This window comes from Anser cygnoides, chromosome Z (assembly GCF_040182565.1).
Source record: "Anser cygnoides isolate HZ-2024a breed goose chromosome Z, Taihu_goose_T2T_genome, whole genome shotgun sequence".
NCBI lineage: Eukaryota > Metazoa > Chordata > Aves > Anseriformes > Anatidae > Anser > Anser cygnoides.
The window spans coordinates 82,418,513-82,440,196 of record NC_089912.1 but is presented as its reverse complement, the minus strand read 5'-3'; the positions used below and the strand labels follow the sequence as shown (position 1 = coordinate 82,440,196).

At 36.9% G+C, this 21,684-nt stretch overlaps 1 protein-coding gene across 6 annotated transcripts in view; it reads right to left on the bottom strand.

The window, feature by feature from the left end:
* Positions 1-21,684, bottom strand: part of SMARCA2 (SWI/SNF related, matrix associated, actin dependent regulator of chromatin, subfamily a, member 2) — a 124,568-nt gene that overhangs the window by 22,839 nt on the left and 80,045 nt on the right. For all 6 annotated transcript variants that reach the window (XM_066988778.1, XM_066988779.1, XM_048050955.2 and 3 more), the window contains 2 exons: positions 16,567-16,644; positions 12,665-12,883 (listed from right to left, as the gene is read on the bottom strand). In XM_066988778.1, the coding sequence (XP_066844879.1) occupies positions 12,665-12,883; positions 16,567-16,644 (297 nt within the window). The remainder of the gene's footprint in view (positions 1-12,664; positions 12,884-16,566; positions 16,645-21,684) is intronic.

Genomic DNA, 21,684 nt, shown 5'->3' with positions numbered 1-21,684 from the left:
GACACCCACTATAAACCACTGCAGCTAACGAAGATAAAGAAAAGGAAATTTCTCTGCATATCTTGGAAGCTAGAAATGCTAATAATAAATGCAGCATGCAAGGCTGTCAACAGTTAATGTCATTGCTCTCCTTAAGCACTCAGTTGTACATAGAAATACGGAGAACACCGACTTTTGATGTGTTACACACCTACACATGCCTGTGATGTAGTTCTACTGAATCTTCAAGACGGCAATGAAAAAGGATATTTACCTTACCACTATCAGCAGGCCGGCTATCGGAAATCACAGTTAGTGGGGATAAAATTAACAAGCCAGCAAAGCAGCGAGCTGCTAGTCTCTTCATCAGCTGATCAGGAAAAAAAAGAGAGCTGGGGAAAGGCTATGTTTTCATATACAAGTAATTTTATTTTACTGAAAATTTAATACTGAAAGGATTGTGGATACTCAAATCTGCTGTTTCATTCTACCTACTACAAGGCCCAAAGCCTTCCTCCTTCAGACTGCTTTAATATTGACAACTACTTATCATATTTTTCCCCTTATTATTCTAGGCATCTAAATTAGATTTTTAGTTGGGCAGCTATTTATTGTTTCTAGCATTTTAATTGTAATAACAAAATTAAACAATTTCATGTATGATTTTAAAACTAAAATAGGTTGCATGCATTTTAAAGAGGTATTTATTACAGAAAACATATTCCTATTGCTCCACAGTAAGCAGATTAGGTTTTGGTTACTGAAATAGACAAAAAGCTATTCAGATCGAAAATAAGTTAAAAACAAACAAGTAACCATTTTGTTAGCTTTGGTATTATTTTGTTGTCCTTCAGAAAATGGGTATTCACTCAATTATAATATATTTATACTTCTGTTTGCTTGTTAAATTTACTACCCCCCAAAAGTAACAGTTATGCTATCATCACAGAGTGTACTGACATCTTATTTTAGAATTCTGCATATAGCTTTTGCTTGGAGTACATAATATTTTTAAATAAATTATGACAGAGAAGGTAAAAATATATTTTTAACACTCTATTTAGCAATGTACTAAAAACACAAAATAAAAATAAAACCCAAGGAAGCTAACATATACTCTTGCACTCTTAAAATTAGGGGCTAATGGGTAGTGAATTAACTCCTAGCATAATAAAGAACTTCTAAGGAACACTAAAATCTCTATACTTAATACTACAAGGTAAAAATGTATCAGTTGATTACTATACTCGGATTTCAAACTATGTGCACAGACGTCAACTCGGGCAGTTTTCCTTAATTTAAGGCTTAACCTAAGATTTCTTTTGACAGCACTTGAAAACCAATGTGAGAATACCAGCAGTCCAAAAATGTTGTTAATGTGATACCTAATTAACATTAGTTCCTAAATAGCAAGTTTACATTTTGGATATAAATTGTAGTATATAAAACCAAATTTACAAGTTATGCTGCCTCAGAAGATGACTTAAAACTACATCGTAGAAATCAAGTATCAGCTGAGGTGTTAATGGTCAGTGTATGCCTACACATCTGTACGAACAACAAAATATCTACTAAACCAATTCAACTAACAGACCTCTTTGTTCTAAAAGAGTACTGTTCTAGGGCTGAAGTGCCACACCAAAGAGAATGTCCTTCCAAACTTCTACTTTCATTATAATGCATATGCATCCCAGGTGCCTATCTTCAATTCCTGACAGATGATGGGTATGCAAAAGTGCAAGATAGCACAGACAATCTCCCATGCTCACATGCCTCTGGGTTACAGTGGTGAACAGCTAGGGAGTCAAAGAAAATGGTAAACAAACAAAAACTTAAAACTTTCCTTCCCCTAAGGAAACAGGACAAGAGAGTACAATAGTCTGAAACCTTTATTTTTGAAAGAAAACTGTGGTAATTTAATGGACTCCAATTTTGCAAAGGATTGGGCGCCTCATGAAAGGCAGAGAAGCTGGAAGTGTTAGGAATCAATGTTAAGTCCAGTACTGACAAAGCCTTCATGCTTTTCCGAATCTTGTTGCTGTATCCTAGTCTATGTAGACAAAACAATTTATTTGCTTAAGAGCTGAGACCATGAAAGCTTCTCAGGGAACCAGAATTATAATAAAGAGTATATTGGCCATGAATTACAGAAGACAAATCCCCTTCATCCAAAACAGGAGACCAACCAAACGCACACATGCATAAAGTGGATTTTTCAGAAGGCAAGTTACTTCTTAGACAGTTAGTTTTCCTATTGCTGCTTGCAACTACATTTTCCCCTTCGTAAACAGAAATAACTTAGCTGTTTTGAGGTGGAAGTCTCAAAAAACTGGAAACTGAAAGTAAAGAAAAATCAAAACTGAAACTATTTTGTTCCCCCATTAGAAGTGCAGGTCGTTATGGATGCGTTCTTACCTTCATATGGAGAGTTTTGAAAACAACACAACACCATGACTGAACACGTTTTCAACTGATAATTATGAACACAAATAAGTACTAAGAGCTACTGCTCTGTGTTTTGTTTTGTGACTGTCTTCAGCAAGTCAATCATCATATAGGTCTTAACATTAGTTTTGAACTCATTTTATAGGAATCAAACAACTCGACTCCGGTCATACAGTGAACCACTGGAGATGCTGAGAATAAAATGAGTTTTGGCATCTAAGGCCTGTCTCTAGTTTTCAGTGGCACGACATTGCAAGACAGTTATTTTTCGTTTGATCTGAGGAAACTACAGCTATAAGAAAGCTAAGGCATAATGAAAGCCATTGCTATTACTTACAGTTAAAGAAACTGTACACACAAAAGAAAAAAGGTGATGTAGATCTGTTTGATAAATCTACTTGACAATACTGAAAATATGCTGAAAATGCTGAAAATGTAGGTGAATAGAAAAAGCTGTTAGCTTCCTGATTCCTGAAGAACAAATAACTAACCTAACTATGCAAATTTTTCAAAAGTGTGGAATTTTCTAGAGGCAACAAATAACTTACTTAGCCACTGTACTGACCATGAGGAACTAAACTTAAAGGTTGTTAAGCACTTAAGCAGCAACAGAAAACTTGTCAGTAACACAGAAAAGAAGTGAAAGAACCCTACAAAGGGCTAACAACAAATGTCAAAAGCACCAAAACATCATCACTCTACCTGTACCTACCAATTTCTCTCTTCTAATAATCCTCTACATCCTGCAGTGGTATTCCAAAAGAAACTCCACTTTTTTTTTCTTCTTCTTCTATGCTCTATTTGAAAAGCTATCCCCCTATATTGTATATGTTTACTCAGATTATACCTGACAGTTCATGAAGGCATCAACATTCCAACCTGAAATTCATCTTCTCCAAAAGATCTCTTCAAAATACAGTTCTGCTTAGTTTCTCAACACTGACATTCCTGATACCTGTTGCTGTTTAAAGCTTCTACACATTGAAATTATTTGCTGGCTTTCTGTAGGAAGTTCCCCTACTCTGTAACTAAATAGCTCTTATTATGCTACTGCATAGAGGTCAGTATGTTACTGACAAAGATTATGAAGAAAAATAATAATACTTGGCAATTAGATGAAAGGGCATAAAATTTAAGATCTAATGTGCAATGGCTAAATATCTGAAGTAAATATAAGGATTGATACAGAGTTAATTTAACTGAACATGCTTTCCTTCATGGATAGCACTGCACAACCAAAAATTTAACAAGTTGACTTTGTTGGGTCTAAACTATAACAATATAGATTAAAATATGCTCAAGGCAAAGAATTAGTGAACACTTCCAGTATCTCCTTATTTACTGCTGACTCATTTTGCTCCACGTAAGGAAAGTTCCAAAAATTCTCCATGCAACACAACTCGAAAATATATATTTTTTTGTAAAAATGCAAACTAAATTCAATTATTACAAAAAACACATAAGATTGTAATAAACACTCTTCTCAAATTTTCTGAATTTCCACAAAATAAGGAACTCTAACCTTTCAGTCAGTGTTCATAATTCAGAGTCTGCATCTTTACATTGCTGAAGATTGCTTCTTTTTGAGAAGTGGGAGAACATAGGTTGTTTTCTGCTTTGCTTTTGAAAACTGTTAACAGTTGTTTAATAACTAGCACAGAAACTCCAAGTGTCTATCTTGCAAATTATAAACAATTTTCCCTTGCCTAATTTCCCAATTTTAATTTAAAGGTTGATGTAAAAAAGTCCTGACAGTATAATGCAAGAACATACTTACCTTTTTTTAAAAAATAGTCTCATCCAAAGAAACAGATCATATAATTAAAAAAAAAAAGTATCAATCTAAAGTTTCACACGAATAACTTATATCCTCTGATTTTTGTTTCTGGTCTGAGAAAAATACTTCTGATAAAGTATCGTAACATTTAATCATCATCTTTAATACGACAGTTATTAAGTAAAGCGTCACACAGATACAGGACTGATAAACTTGCTCCAAGTCAGAGCAAGCCACATTGGTATGAACGTAAGATCCACTGGGGGGAAGGAATTGGGTGATAAAAAGGAACAGTTGTATTAGTTTTATCAGGCTGACTGTGCAGATGCTTTCCTTAGCCAAAAAGAGCTTTGAGAAAACATGCATTCACTGTATTAAGACAATAAATGCCAAATCATCATTATCTTTATCCTGTGGTCTACATCTATGCAGCCACACTCTTAAAATATCTACAGAACTATCTCTAACGGTCTTCTTCAGGTTTTCAAAAAACCCCTCCCATACATGTGTACTTTATGCCTTACTAAGATTTCATTTGAAGAAACAGCCTCCTGACCTAGGCAAACTAACAGAGGCAAAGCATAAAAAAAGATAGAAAGAAACAAGTTCCAAATAAATTCTAAGCCAGAAACAACTGGTATCAACTTCTTACTTTTTATCACGGAATGATTGCTTTTTTGTGTGTTTCAGTTGTTTTTTTAAATCTCCTCTCCTTCTCTTTGAAAATCTAAATAACCTGATGGACACGTCTTGTCAATTGGAGTAATAGCCAGGTTTATCACTGTGTTTGGAAGCACTCTCATTCAAAACTTGAGGACAATACAAAACAGTTTTATAAAACATTGCATGTGGAAGTTCCTAGATGATAAACATAATTCTGAAAGGGAAGTTATTATAGCTGTTCTAAACTACATGATGGCATCCTGCGCATTTCAGATTGTTTAGAACCTTATTGGATATTGATATGCAATTAGAAGAAAAATTTACAGACTGGATGTAAAGAACTTAAAGACACTGCAAGACTATCATCTATGAAAATATTGCAGGAAAATTTATCAGGGAAAAAATATTAGTCATTTACAGACTGACGGTTGTACAGGAATAAATTTAATGTGACTGAAGCTATTTTTCAAGGACTGATTTAACTGATGTGTTAAAAATATTTTTAGTTTACAATTGCAACTTTGAATAACTAAAAGAAAGAGAAAATAACTGTGATCAAGACAGTGCATGGTTTTTGAAAGGTAGTACGATATAATTTTTCTCTATATATATTCCTTAAATTACCTGGAGAAAGTGATCAATTACTTAATGTACATACATAAAGATAATATTCAGTTGATACATTGCCTTTTTATGCATCTCAGTTGCCCTTTGTTCATTTACTGTTCTCTAAGATTTATAAATAACACTATGAAGTGCTATACTTTTTCTTCTTTATTTGAACAGGTCATGATTCCTTGAAATTTCCCATGCCAAAAATGAATCGGGAATAAAACCCAAGGTGAAGAATTTTAAGAATCTCTCAACAAGCCTGATAATGAAAGCAGAAGTTCTTTTACCTGTTTTTTGTTTTGGTTTGGTTGTTTTTCTTTTATGACTGCAGGTGCCAAAGGCTTGCTGAATTAAAATGGATGAGCAGCAAATGCAAGTAAACCTCTGACAGAAATTCAAATAGGAAGCATCTTATTTTATGCGAATCACAGAAAGGTCCTATTGGGGAAAAAGGGCTCTCTGAGTGCAAACAAGTCTGCCTTGCTCTTTGGTTCAGTCTTTCTACTTGTGAGTGATCTATTACACACAATTTTCACCAGCAGAGAAAAACAGTTCAAGGAAGATACATGTTTCCTGGCTTCAGATTCAAAGGTAATCCATCTTCAAGAAAAATCTAACAAGACTGATATGCCTCATTTTTCCCATTTATCTTGTTCAGTATGACATACATGCATATGTTTGTTGAACAGACAGGATTCTGGAGCATTTAAGGACAGTTATTTCATTGAGAAAGACTGGAAGGGGAAAGTGTTTTTTTGTTTGTTTGTTTGTTTTTAATTTTTAATCAGCATTTTCTCTCTGTCTTACCCAGAATTCTGAATCAGGACAACCTATTTTAGCAGTGTACACAACACTACACTAACAAAAGTATTGTGAGAACATCACTACTCCAGTTACATTTTTCTTCCTTGACCAAGTCTGCTTCCTAGGAGAAGAGCCAAAGAAAAGCTGTTGCATTAGAAACTCACTGTTTTTGGCAGGTGACAGAGAAAAGTGGGGGTGACTACTTTTCTCACTTTACCTAAGTTCATTTTAAACAATAAACATTTAATTTGGTCAACTGTATAACACTTCTGTGTCCTACAACAAGAGATGTTCTATTTTCTTCACCATTTCACACTTTAGAAGTTATAAAAAAAAGAGGTTGCTACTGCTGATGTTGAAATGTGGGTTTTGCTTCCAGGTACTTCCTTCTGTGGTCTAAAATAAATCTACTGGTGGGCCATATCATTTTATCGTCCTTCTGAAAGTATTTTTTTTTCCATTTTTAATTACTTGCCACACCACTTAATTAGCTTAGACATTATAAACAAAGTATTTTTGGTAATGACTATATTCCTTTCACTGCTGACAGACAATTTTTTTCTAAGCAGGAGGAAACAAGCTGCACTTATGTCAAAAAGACATTCAGTAATAAAGAACAGAAGATTCCCAAATACAGGAATTATACTATATGCCAAGGATTTACTCTCTCACATTCAGAGAAGACAGTTTCTTTTATGGGGACACCATGAACATAAAACTCAATCAGAAACACATTTATATAACCTCTAATAAAGTAGGATGGTTTCTCTTTCCAGCCCTGAGACAAGTATTTCCTGTTGCTGCTTACTTTGTCTTTCCATACTAATGAGAACTTTTTGTACTATAAAATGTTAATTTACCTTCCCCCCCCACCTTGAATAACAGGGTGTAATTTAAAAATATAAATTGGATATGGATATTTAAAAATATAAATTCTTCTGTTCTGGTAAAAGGTAGGATATTAATACTTTGTATAGCTATTTGTCCTGGCAGACAGGCAATGTGGCCAACTGTTTTGCTGCTCATAATGCTTAGTATTAAAGACAGACCTTTCATGTTTGTTTTTGTTCTTCTTAAAAAAAAAAAAAGAATCAAAATTCACTCCTTCAGAACGGGAACTACATGGTGATTTTTATTATTATTATTTTTTATTACTATTAAGTTTTCAGGGGTTAACCTTTCTTCATTCAAAGAGCATTGCCTCCCTTTTCTTCTGAGACCCTACCAATTAAATCAGAAAAATATCTGGTATAATGGCAGGGTTTGCACCCTCAACAGATCAGTCCTTTGAAAGGACAGTGTAGTCCTGGATCTTTTGTGGACCACATTTGCTTGTAATGCACCTTGCTAGTATTAGGCTATGGAAGGGATAACTTTAGTCACCAGAAAGAAGAGATCAGCACCTCCCTCTCTGACACCTCATGAGAAAGTTATAGACCACAATGAGGTCACCCCCCAGTCTCCTGGTCTCTGTGCTGTATCCTTAGCTGCTCCTCATACATCTTGCCCTCATGTCCCTTCATCATCTTTGTTGCTCTCCTTTAGACACATTTTAGTATTTTTATATCATTCATATATTGGGGAGCCCCAGACTACACAATACTTAAGGTAATGCTCCACCAATGCTGAGTATAGTGGGACAATAATTTTTTTTTTTTTTTTTTTTTTACCACCTAGCTAAGCTGTGCTAAATGGATCCCAGGATACGGTTTATCCTTTTTGCTGACAGGGTACGTTGTTGACTCACAGTGAACTTACCACCAAACAAAACCCCCAGCTCCATTCTGCAGGGCTGCACCCCAGCTACTTGTCCCCCAGCCTGTAAGTACATCACAGAATCGCTGACATTGGAAATGACCTCTAGAGGTGATCTGGTCCAACCCTCTGGCTCAGTCACAGCTATCTAGAGAAGGTTGCCCAGGACCATATCCAGATAGCTTTTGAAGATCTCCAAGGAGGGAGACCCCACAACCTCTCTGGGCAACCTGTGGCAGTTCTCCATCACCCACACATAATAAAGAAGTGCTTCCCAACATTCTGACAGAACCTCTTGTGTTCCAGTTGTGCCCACTGTTACTTGTCCTGGCACTGGGCACCACTAAAAAGAGCGTGGCTCCATCCTCTTTGCACCCTTCAGTTATCTATCTCTTTATCCCTTATTATTCCCTATATACCCTTTCAGTTATTTATACACATTGATAAGATCCCCCCCGATGCTCCTCTTCTCCAGCTTTAAGTCCCAACTCTCTCAGCCTCTCCTCATAGGATTACATCCAGGATTACACTGTTCCAGGTATGGAATCCGGCATTTGTACTTAGTACTAATTATAAATGTGCACACATAAAAGCAAAACTGTCTTAGAAAACAACAACAAAACCTAAAATTTTTTTTAGTAATTTATATCAAGTTGTTGTAATAAGCTGGGCCAACTTTACTACCTGTGATGCAGGACCTATCTTTTAAAAGACTGTTAGAGAGAGTATGTAAAATCAAGAAGTCATTTAAAGTTCCAGCTGATGAAAAAATAGTTGAAAATGCTTTTTACCCTAGCTAGTAAACATAAAGAAGAAAGCAAATAAAAATTATGTCATAATTACATTAAACAGTATTCACCAGATATTCTTCTAGTACCAGTTTTCTTTAAATAAGAGTGACTAATAACAGACTAAATGCTTGAATTTCACTTCGATTTTTTAGATCAGCAAAACAAGTAGTTTGCAGTAGTTGGGGATTTGCATTTGTGCAGGAGATAAACCAGACAGTACTCATTTTGGACTAAAACATGTTTCCCTGGCCAATATACAAAGCTATGTAAAATCAACTGCACAAGAAGACAGACCTTTGTTCATGTCACCTAGCCAGCAATTAAATTGAATGAGAAGCAGAATCCAGAGATTTAGCTTCAGATTAAGGGTTTGTAGGATGACAGACAAAGAACATGAGAACTAGATAAACTGTCTTGATCAGGAAAGAATTATCTTGGTATCTCTGCCTAAGTTGATAGGAATGAAGACAAGGATACAGTAAGTATCCCAGATGGGAAAAAAAAAATATGTTGAACAGGAAACTGGTCAGTATAACAGCTCCTTGATCAGCAGGCCAAATGCACTTTTTCACAGTGTCTCAAAGAAATGTCTTCTGAGTCTTGAAGACCATCCTAAGCAATGCGGACTTCAGAAGAACTCTTAAAACCCTCTAGGAAATAATCTGCCTAGAGATCCAGCAAAATATTTTACAGTCCTAATAAAAGTGGTGCAGTGATAGAATCTACCAGAGCATAATATACTTCCAGAATATAAATGCTTCCTAAGAGCAGAAGAGGCGAACTCCTCCCTCCTGTTTTTAGGGAATCTGGTTGTCATGTCAACAGCTACAGAGCAGCAGGCTGCAGCGACAGCTAGTGATGATGTTTCTTACAGCTTGCCTGAGAGGTTGTTACTGAATTACAGGTTGTTCAGGGCAGCAGCACAGTGTCACCAGACACTGCGTATGCTCATATTTATGGCTTATGTAATCATTTGTCTCCTGCTTCCCAAATCAGGTACTTGGCTTCCTGGCAAGGACAGAGCTGACACTTTTGACAGTATGCGTGTGCATACTGGCCTTGAGGTGTTACCTTTCGTTTATGGATCTGCTATGAAGCCTACACTTATGTAGGTGGGACCCTAACTAGACTCTTCAGCGTTTGGTGTATCAGTAGGAGGATCAGGGTCTAGCTGAGAAGCAGCAGGTAGCTGATCTCCACAGTATAGCTTGGTTGCTCATTGAGGTAAAACCCTCAAGAAAAGAAGAGATGAAGTCAACCTGCCAATAAAGACAAAAACAGAGAGACAGCTCAAGCGCTGAATGTTGATATTAGCAAACTGACTTAGTCAGAAATGCGAAGTTTTGTTCTGCAAAGGCCCATGAGAGGAGAGCTATAAAGCCATTAGCAGCAGCTACGGCATGAGAAAAAATAAGGGACATCCCTTGCCACTAATAAACAAGTCTTGTTTTTCTGTAACACTGCAGTAAGGGCAGAATTATCCAGTACCTGCAAGTGGCATGATACATGGGTAAAAGGGTGTGTTATGAAATAAAGTACCATTCTTTAATTTGAATTTATTGGCTCTTCTTTTATTTTTTCTTCTTCAGGTTTTACTGATATAAGTAGTTCACTGCATTTCTCGGGGAATGACTAATTCAAATTGTCCATACAATATGCATAATTCTCTTTTTACTTAAAAATTATAGGGGCAAAGGCACAATGTACAAATTAACAGACTTACAAATTAGCTTATTAACAATCTATGGTAGTTTTATTTACTTAAAGACTTGCTTGAAAATGTTTTACAAGATTATTATTATATCTTTTTCCACAGCTCTCCAGGGCTGTTACTTCAGAAAAAGTAAAAAAAAAAATTCATTTCTTCAAGAAGTGTTGGTGGTGGGAAGACAATGTTTGTTAACAAAGAACTGTTTTACACACACACACACAAAAATCAGATGCAAAAACTCAGGAAAATTGATTTAGGTTTTCAGTATCCACACAATGGGGGATTTTTTATTCTGAACCTTCATAAGATTGTTAACACTAAAAATCTGATTCATTTGAATAAAAAGTTTGAAAAAAAAATAGTAGTTCCTACAACTGCATTTGTTTCAATACTTTCTCAAGTGTAGAGATGTTACCTGAAAAGGACTTAAGTTAAAACACGTATACAACAGTCACAGTAGTGTCCACAATGCAAAATGTATCTGACTTAGCTTTTACTTAGCTAATTTGAAAACATGTTTAACAACTCAGTGGAGAAGGAAGGATTTTTTTTTTTTAAAGAGAATAACAAGCCATGTTGAAAAATGGATAGTCTGCATACCACCTTGACTTTAACATGACCTCAGTCATCAGAACAAGTACTAATCAGTTTAAAATCCAACAAGAAAATTTTTAAAAATATTAAGGAAAACTAACAGTTAAATATATTTCTCCGTAGAGTTTTAACTTCACTGTTAGAGAAGGCTTTGGAGAACAGACCAGATGAACATCTATTATAAATGACATAGGATAGTCTGAATCTGCCCTGAGTACAAGGATGGATTAGACAACTTGTTGAGGGCTGATATTTTTCAACAGTAAAGAAATGAAGGTGAACTTTAGAAGCAAACCAAGGTGTAAAGCACAGAAGTCCAAGCTAAATTCTGTGTGCCACAGCCAGAGTATTCTGTCATTGAAAATAACCAGTTAAAATGACATTGAGTATATATATATATTTATATACATACACACACACACATATATATACTATAGTGTAAGCACTTCTACTGTAGGAAAGGGTAAGTATTGAAGAATCCAGAGGGGAGTTCATGTCTCTAGGTCTTGCTTCACCAATGACTACTTGAAAATTCCTCTAGTTTCATCAAGTTGCTGCTGACGTGTAATTCAAAACTTTGTTCATGTAAACTTTACACCCAGCAGCTGAATCTGGATCAGCTCTTAGTACAGCGTCTCACAATGCACTCTCACAATCACTTTTGTTAACTAAAGTATGCTAGATTTCTACCCATCTTTATACACAAAAGCTATATTCATGTTGGTATCAAGTCTAATTATTTTACAACAAAATATACTACGCCAAACCATGTAGATTAGTTTTGCACATACAGTAACTTTACTAATACGTTTTAGAAATCATAGCATTACCAAATTTGCTGGTTTTGAAAATATTTCCTTCACCTCCTTACTACCACTCTGGAAAGGCATGTGTATTAGAATTCAATAGACATGTATTTTGCAGAAAAATGCAAGAATTCTCAAGTGTAAACAAATCATGGAATCTTTACTTTTAGGTCTTACATTCAAGTTACATATCATTTCTCAAGATTTTTGACCTTAATGGAGTCAAAAAATGCTCAGGACTTGGAAATGAAAGACCGAGAGAGAAAAAAGACTTCTGTGAGAGCTTCCAAATTCTTAACAAGATTAAGATTCAGCTATTAAAAAAGTTAAAAAATATAGCTTCTACAGCACAGGAAACTTCAATATACACTGATTACCACTCTTCTCCACTGCAAAAGAATGTACATTAAAGACAACATTTATTGAAGTACCTAAAGACAGATCCATGGCAATAGAATAGTTGCAGTAGAAAGTTATCACAGTTCTGATTCAATATTTAGTAACACTGACTTAAGTTTCATCAAAACAGCTTAGAAGTTACTAACGCCTTGAACATAGTTGCAAATGCTGAATAACAGTCATATGCAGGTCTTAACTATTATATTGTGCTGTCACTTGTGCAACTGTGCAATCTTCAATAAAAGCATAAGAAAATGAATAAACTTCAACTGCGAAAGACAAAAATAAATAAATAAATAAATAAAATAAAGCAAAGGGGTTACCCTACCCGCAGCCACTGTTTCTCTGTGAGAGCATCGCTGTAGTCCACATCCCTGCGTTGACGGGATCCTCTTCCAAATATTTTTTCTTCCTCTTCTTCACATGTGAGCCTTTCAACTTCAGCATCATCCTTAATAATCCAGGATGGCAATTCATCCTCCTCCATCAAGCGAGGCTTGCGCTTGGGGTTTCTGGCATCCTCTCTACGACGATCCATGTCCATACGCTGTAATGGCAGTTGGGAAAGGATAGAAAAAGTTATAAGAGCAACTATTAAATGAACCAATGGAATTCCCAGCTATCTAAAAATAGCAAAAACTTTAAACCAAGTCCATCACAGGTATTTCCCTTCCATCAGCCCAAATACTTCTAAAATGCAACTATATAAAGAAGTAGCTACACTTGACAGTTGATTTTCAGTCAAGTTCACTACTTCATAGCTAGCTTAATCTGCAGTAAGTGCACAGCAAAACAAAGTAGATCACAAGAACACAAAGACGCCGTTAGTTAAAAAACTCGTTTTTTACAAAAGTTTTGTGGTTTCTTTATATTCATAAACGTGATCTGTGAACACTAATAATTCTTTACAACATCCCCATAAGGTGTTTTTATTACTTAACTAAGAAGAGTAAGTGACAACATACTAGTTTAGTGAATCTGAATGTCAGGAAGGAAATTTAAAAGGTGCTATTAGAAAAAAAAAGAGTCGAGAAAGATTAAGAATCTCAGAGAAAAGATTGCCTACTCAGTGCCAGAAAGCCAACTAACTTAAACACAGAATTTTTACTTCTGCTGTATTACGCAAAAAATCAAATCACATACAAAAATATAATGTAAGATTAGGTAAGTATTAAGAATATTAGAAGTATAATGTTGTGCTAAGACTTTAAGCTGAAAATGAAACAATCACATAAATTCATTTCAAGTGTGGTGAGCAATTACCTCATAAAATAGATATGGATACTCAGAATACATTCTAATGAACTACTGTGGACTCATCAGTGAGGTGGTTTATAGTCCTTCCAGGAAAGCATCCATCTCTCTCTACTGACTATATGCTGACCTAGGCTCCTATGCTCCCGTGAATCTCATTTAGATTACTTGAACAGTCCAAATCAGATAAGTATTATCCTTTTCAAATACACCTGTTGAAGAGTCATACAGGATTCCTTAAAATAAAACCCCAAGGTACTCAATTTAAAACCACCGATTCATACAGCCAACTGCTGCTGTATTGCTGTTTTGGATTCCAGGAGTTAAATTCCGTCAGCACAACTATAGTATTAGCACCCATTTTTCTGACAGGCCTATAATTTCACTTCACAGGAAGTTTTTACATCAAGAATCTTTAAGCAAAAGATAACTTAAAGTTTTTGTTCCTATTTATGAATTTTGCCAGGAATAGTAACCCTTGCTGAAGCACACTATTAAGAAATGACAAGAGTTGTACAGGTTACATTGGAACACCGACTTCTGTCTCTGAATTTTGTCTACACTTTTTACTACATGATGAAAAACTAGAAATGCCATAATTTGCATTGAATGCAAAAAGTATGACAACTGTGAGATCTGGGGCTATCTAGAGGTTTTTACCTATGCACATGGAGCCACCAAAAGGCATGGGAAAAAAATCCACTTGTACACATCCTCTTTCTGTGTACATAGCTAAAAATACATGGTGAACTCTACAGGTACTTCTAAGGATCTATGTCAAAGAATACTTTTAACCTGAAAAATGACAACATAAAAAAGGTTTCTCAGCTTGTTGAGAAATCAATCTGTTCTCTCACCTATTGTTTTGGAACTGGTTACTTCAGATAAACATCGTATTTAATAGATATAAGGGAAACACATGCTTTTGCACCTCTAAGCCTAGTTCAATAAACAAACCAAAACACTTTTTTCCTGGATACCATAGTTTGCTGCATTCTGATTACATCTGCACAACCTCAACAGAGGGAATGAAGCTGCCTGGGTATCACTGAGATAAGGAAAACACAAACTATCTTTATGCTCTATGTACAACCTAAAATATCGATAAAAAGAATACAAACAAAGTTGGCTGCCAAACTTGTTTTTCAGACTTTCCTTTTATAATTGAACACATTTTTCCAATAAATGGAAAACAAAATTTTTTTTAGTAACAATTAATATTTTTCTTAGCCATTAACATTTAACTTTGACGTTTCTATCTTCAGTATTTTCAAATCCCTGACTTTCAAAGCACATTTAACTCTGCATCTTCAAATTTTTATTACCGACTACCAGTTCTTTACTCTCCCTTAAAACCTTTCATATAGATTTATATGATAAACATAAATTAAGCACATGCAGTGCTAAAACTGTCTTCAGTCTAGGTCTCTCCACTGTTTGCTTGAATGGCTGTAAATAACCTTTGAATGAAATCCAAAAGGACAGAGTCACGGAAATTTCTGGAAAACAGCCATAAATTAGTCAGCTACTTCTCTTCAAGGATTAGTTCTTTCCTTCTGGATCTGAAGAGAAAGCACTAAGAAACCGTTTCCAGCAGCAAATCTGTTTTCACAGAACTCGGGCTACTTATTTTTTGCCTGGATTTCTGGTACAACAGTGTTTACATTGATCACTATGCACCATTCAGCTAGAGAGGACAGCTACAGTAGCAGCAAAAATCCTATGGTACATGTACAAACAAGCTGTGATGGAGAACAGAAAGGAGATCAGCCAATAATTTGGCTGAAATTAGTCTTTTTGAGTTTTGGATCAAATGGCCACATCTTGATTTCTGTCATGGAAAAAGACAAGTGTCTTTAAACACTCCTTTTCCATGCAGCCTATCTTCAGGGATTTCAGTTCTTCTAAGATAACATTAAATTAACCTTAGTGTGAAAGGACTAGACCAACAACACAGCAATGATAAAATGCATGCGCAACCATGTGGGAGAATATGGCCTTTATCAATTGTGCCCTTGAAGAACAGTTACTTATATAAGAATGGCCCCTGAACACTTGTGTCACAGCCATGTTTTACAGATGAATACTTGAGCAGACACCAAGAAATTAAGAACTTGTGGTCCTATTAATGGTGTTTCGGTAGATATCACCTCCTGATACACTTTCATTCACACACGTGAGTGTCTGTGTTGTTCAATCTTGCAGAAAAAGAAGCCTATGTAGAATGAGAGGAAGTGGTACTTTCTCCTCAGTACTTCAATATTTTAAGTATTTTTCTGCTGCTGTGCCATTGGCTCTTAAAGTTACCAATCCACCAGCAACCATCACATTAAACAGATGCTAAAATGCGAAAGCCATGCCTACTCTGACATTTTAGCAATTATTCCTCTAATGTTCTAATAGCTCTAAGAAGAAGGGAAGTACTAATATAAAATGAGTTCCCCACATTTGAATCACTGTCACTAGCTCTACTTTGGTAATTTTTCAACAGTTCTATAGCAGAAGAGATGAAGCTGCAGAAGAGATGAAGCTAACAGCCCTTGACAAAACCACAGCAAACCCCAGCTAACTCACAGAGACCAGCACTATCATTCTACTAATTTACTATCTTGCTCAGTTCCTGTAGTTGTCTTTGCCAATATCATAGCACAAAAGACAGAAGAAATGTCTAAAAAATAAAAGCATGTTGTAGAACTAGTAAGTCAAACAGTGACTTTCAATTTTAAACTGTCTTATGTCATGCCAGAATCTTCCTCCAGATTGGCATTGTTCCACTACTGTCTGCAAGGATCTCTGAAGTCTGTCTTGTGAGGAAATCTGCATTTAAGTAGATTTTTCTTCTTTCCTCAGATAAAAAATGCAAGTAAATAAAACTATTCCTCTAACAAGGTTTTCCAACACTGAAACGATAAAAGGTTAAAACCTTTGCTAAAAACGCTAGAAAAGATATTCTACTTATGATCATATCATCCTTACCATGAACAGATCGAATTCCTCCTCACGTCGAGCAATCATCTGATTCAGAGTCTCATCATCAGGAACTTCATCCTCCTCCTGGTCACACAGATGGATAAAGGCATTAGGGAGGAAGCTTTCATGTTCAACGTGAAGCAACAGTCTGCATCATGTCAGCATTGTACTGAGCCTCCCTCCTTCTGTCAGGAGGCATATGAAACACTCAGACCAAAACTAAAACTTTTAACATGTTCAGCAATTCAGAAGTAATGCAAAATAGACATCATAAGAGACAATTGGGACTTATTACCACTTTCATAAATTGAGAATGAGGAAATGAGCAAACATGTAACCAGGAAATTTTGGTTTGTGGTTTTCCTGGGTCAGAAGCACAGCTAGTGCTTCAGTTAAAATATATGCACTTCTGTTCTGCTGTTCTACAGTACTGCCTCAGAAGCACCATTCTGTACAATGAGGTCTTTGCTGTCAAAGCAAGGAGACCGAAATGGTCCTAGATTGAAAAAAACAAAAACAAAAACAAAAACAAAGCAACACCCTGTCACTCAACTGGGGAAAAAAAAATGATTGCTGAATCCCTCTTTCTCTTGATCATCAGCTGCTTACAAAGTGAGATGCTAACCTCTGTCTTCAGACAAAAATAATTATTTCATAAAAGCAGAAACATTCCTTGGAAAAACAAATCAGAAGTCTAGAATTCAACTAAGAAGTTAAACAGCTATTACAACCATTTTAATACAACCAGGCTCCAGAATTTTAATTTTCCCTCTCTAAATTATTTTGAAAGCACATTTCAAACCTGACAACAGGTTAATATAAGCTACAGACTGGTTCCACCATAGAGCTTATTGACCCTATATTATAGTATGCTGCAGACACACCATTTTTAATGAAAATTCACGTTCGTTATTTAGTGAAATGGGAGTACAGAATGCTGCAAATAAAGCCTAAAATTGCATAGCATTCTTTCTTTCCCCAAAATAAACAAAAGAAAGCTTGTGTCTATACCCACACCTCCAATTTTCTCACCACTGATAAGACATCTTCACCTCAGAAAAGAGTACAATTTTTATTAACACAATTCCTACCACTTTTGTGACTTAAGGTACATATAATTTAATCATGAAATAAGAAACTAGAAAAACTACAAGACAATTCTTCTCACTCCTAGTCAAATGCTCTTTCACAGAAAAAAAGTCTACATATCTCTTCTGCATCTTTTATGATCAGCGAAGAAAGTTACCCCCATGAAAGTTTCACATGCTTCCTTTCACCTTAAATAGAGTAACTTGTGACCTTTAAAAAAAAAAAAAAAAAAGACAACAGGGATCCCATAGCAGAAACTGTAACAGCACCAACTGCATCATATGTTATTAGTCTGAATAATCATGTTGCCAACCAGGTACGTATCACAGAATCACAGAATGGTCTGGGTTGGAAGGAACCTTAAAGATCACTCAGTTCCAACCCCCCTGCCACGGGCAGGGACACCTCCCACCAGACCAGGTCGCTCAAAGCCCCATCCAGCCTGGCCTTGCCCTAAGGGCATCCACAACTTCTCTGGGCAAACTGTTCCAGTGCCTCACCACCCTCAAGGTGAAGAATTTCTTCCTAATATACAATCTAAATCTACCCTCCCTTAGTTTAAAGCCACTACTCCTCGTCTTGTCACTACGCTTCTTGACAAAGAGTCCCTCCCCAGCTTTCTTGTAGGTCTCCTTTGATATTGGAAGGCTGCTATAAGGTGTCTCTGGAGCCTTCTCTCCTCTATGCTAAATAACCCCAACTTGCTAAGCCTGTCTTCATAGGAGAGGTGTTCTGGTCCTCTGATCATGGTCCTCCTCTGGATCCACTCTAGCAGGTCCATGTCTTTCTTATGCTGCAGGTCCCACAGCAGAACACGGTACTCCAACGAAGAGTCTCATGAGAGCAGAGATAATGGGGAGAATCACTTCCCTCAACCTGCCAGTTATGCTTATTTTGGTTATGGTTGGCTTTCTGGGCTACGAAATGGTGGATTGGTGGACAAAAAGCTCAACATGAGCCAGCATGTCCTTTCCTGCAGAGCTGCTCTGTATCTTCTTATTCTCCAGCCTGTTTCATGTTCGGGATTGCCCCAACCCAGGTGCAGGACCTTGCATCAGCCTTTTTGACTGTACGTTTTTCATACAGGTCCACCTCTCAGGCCTGTCCAGGTCCCGCTGGTTGGCATCCCTTCCCTCTAGCAAGTTGACCACACCACAGAGCTTGGTGTGCAAAACTGCTAAGGGTGCACTTGATCCCACTGTCCATGTCAACAATGATGTTTGACAGTGCCAGTTTCAATACTCCTGAGGAAAACCACGCATCGCTGTTTTCCACCTAGATATCAAGCCCTTGACTGAAACTCTTCGAGTGCGACCATCCAGGTAATTCCTTATCCACCAAGTGGTCCATCCATCAAATCCATGTCTCTCCAACTTGGAGACAAGGATACCAAGCAGGACAGTGTGAAATATTTTGCACAAGACCAGGTAGTTAATATTAGTTAACTTATTCACTGATGCTGTAACCCCATTGTAGAAGGCCACCAAACTTGTTAGGCATGATTTGCCTTTAGTGAAGCCATATTGGCAGTCACCATTTTCCAGGAAGATCTGCTCTATGATCTTGCTGGGTCCAGAGGTGAGACTGAGCGGCCTGTAGTTCTCCAGGTTTTCTTTTTTTCCCTTTTTAAAAACGGGACTTACATTTCACCTTTTCCAGTCACTGAGATCTTTGCCAGACTGCCAAGACTTCTCAAATATTTTAATGGACAGTGGCTTAGCAAATATTTTGATGGATAACAGCTTAGCAAATTTATCTGTCAATTCCCTCAGGACCCTTCGATACATCTCATCAGGCCCCACGGACCTGTGCACCTCTAGGTTCCTTAAATAATCTCAAGCCTGATCCTCTCCTATGCAGTGGGCGGTTCCATTCTCCCAGGCACTGCCTTTGTCTTCTGTGATACAGGAAGCATGGCTAGAACACTTGCTGGTGAAGACCGAAGCAAGAAATTCATAGAGTACCTCAGCCTTTTCTGTAACCCAGGTAATCAGCTCTCCCACTTCATTCAGGAGAGGGCCCACAATTTCCCGAGTCTTCCTTTTATCATCAATACACTTTTAGAAGCCATTCTTGTTCCCCTTGACATCCCTGGCCAGATTCAATTCTCTGGACTACAGCTTTCTTAACTTGATCCCTTGCTGATCAGACAATTTATCTGAACTCCTCCTAGGTTACCTGTCCTTGTTTTCATCCTCTTCAGGTTTCCTTTTTATGTTTGGTCAGGAGCTCCTTGTTCATCCACAAAGGCCTCCTGGAATTTTTGCCTGACTTCCCCTTTGCTGCTATGCATTGCTCTTGAGCTTGGAGCAGGTCATCCTTAGCCAGCTTTCTTAAGCCCCTCTTCCCTCCAGGGCTTTATTCCATGGTACTCTACCAAGCAGATCCTTGAAGAAGCCAAAGTCAGCTCTCCTGAATTCCAGGGTTGTGAGCTTGCAGTGTGCCCCCCTCAGTGTTCTAAGGATCTTGAATTCTACCATTTCATGGTCATTTCAGCCAAAGCTGCCCTTGAGTTTCACAAACCCTGTAAGACCCTGCTTATTGGTGAGAATGAAGTCCAGCTTAACTCCCCTCCTTTTTGTTTCCTCTATCACTTGGAGAAGGAAGTTATCATCAATGCACTCCAAGAATGTCCTGGATTGCTTATGCTCTGCTGTGTTGTCCTTCCAGCGGATATTGCAGTGGTTCAAGGTACCCATGAGGACCAGGGCTTGTGAATGTGAGACTGCTCCAGTCTTCAGAGAGTCGTTATCAGCTCAGCCTTCATGGTCAGGTGGCCTGTAGCAGACCCCCACACTATAATGTCACTCGTCCCTGCCCTCGGTTTAATCTTAACCCATAAACTCTCAGCCAGCTCCTCATCCATCCCCAGTCAGAGCTCCAGGCACTCCTGATGGTCAATACCATACAGGTGACTTCCTCAACTCCCCTGCCTGTCCTTCCTGAAGAGCCTGTATCCTTCCATTACTAAATGAATTACATTACCAAATAGATTTTATGAACACCATTGCCAACAAAAAATTCTCCATGATCAAGTACCTTCTAATAATCTGTCACACATTCATATTATTCAAATGTATCTTTCTAAATACACAGAAATGATCTCTTTGTTATATCTAGTTATGCTAAAAGTGGAAAAAAGAGTAAAAAGGAGAGCAAAGGAAAAAGAAGAGTTAGGGGAATTTGATGCTGCATTTAGAAGAACTAAAAAGAAAGTACAAGCAGAACATGGTGCTCTTCATACCTGAGTGAAAAGCTTTGGTATGTAAGTTTAAAGCTCGCTTAGCATGGAAATATTTAACTAGCCAGTCACTAAGCAATCTCTATTAGATGTGCTAGTCCATATTTGCAGGTCAAAGTTCTTTTGATATTAATAATTTTTAACTGATGAGATTTACTTTTTCTTGTCAATCTACCTCATTTGACACTCAAATTTTATCTCCAATGCTGTTGCAGTGAAGAAGCAATGACTGACCAATGCAGGGTGGTGCAAATTCAATCCCTCTTACTCCCTCAAATGTTTCACTGTTTGGGCAAAGTTTTGCATAGTCTCTGTTTACAGAGAAATTTTACTTTAAAGCTTTGGCAAAGACCTATTCTGCTATTTTGAGGATATTATTTCGTTTCTGTTTTTGTTTTTCTTTTCATTGTGCTTTTTTTTTCTTTTATTAATAACATGTAAGACAGTGAGTTGTAGTAGCAGCTTAACCTTCAGGTTTTTTTTTTTAATGTTTCAAACACAAAACATCTGGAAGAAAGCTGTTCCTTTTTTAAAGCTCACACATGTATTTTGTAAGTGTATATATACTTCAGAATATATACATAATGTGTGTCTGTGTAGGACAGGAAACAGGAAGAAGAGGTATAGGGGAATACAGGAAATTTCAAAGTTAAAAGCATCCTGTGCCTAAGAAAACGGCATAATCTATAACAAATCACCAAAAGTCATTCAAAAGAGTGTAAGAAACAGCTTGAAGTCTTTGTCATCTGAACTAGGGCAGCTCTATGCATGTGTATGTGCATTTACTGATTTTT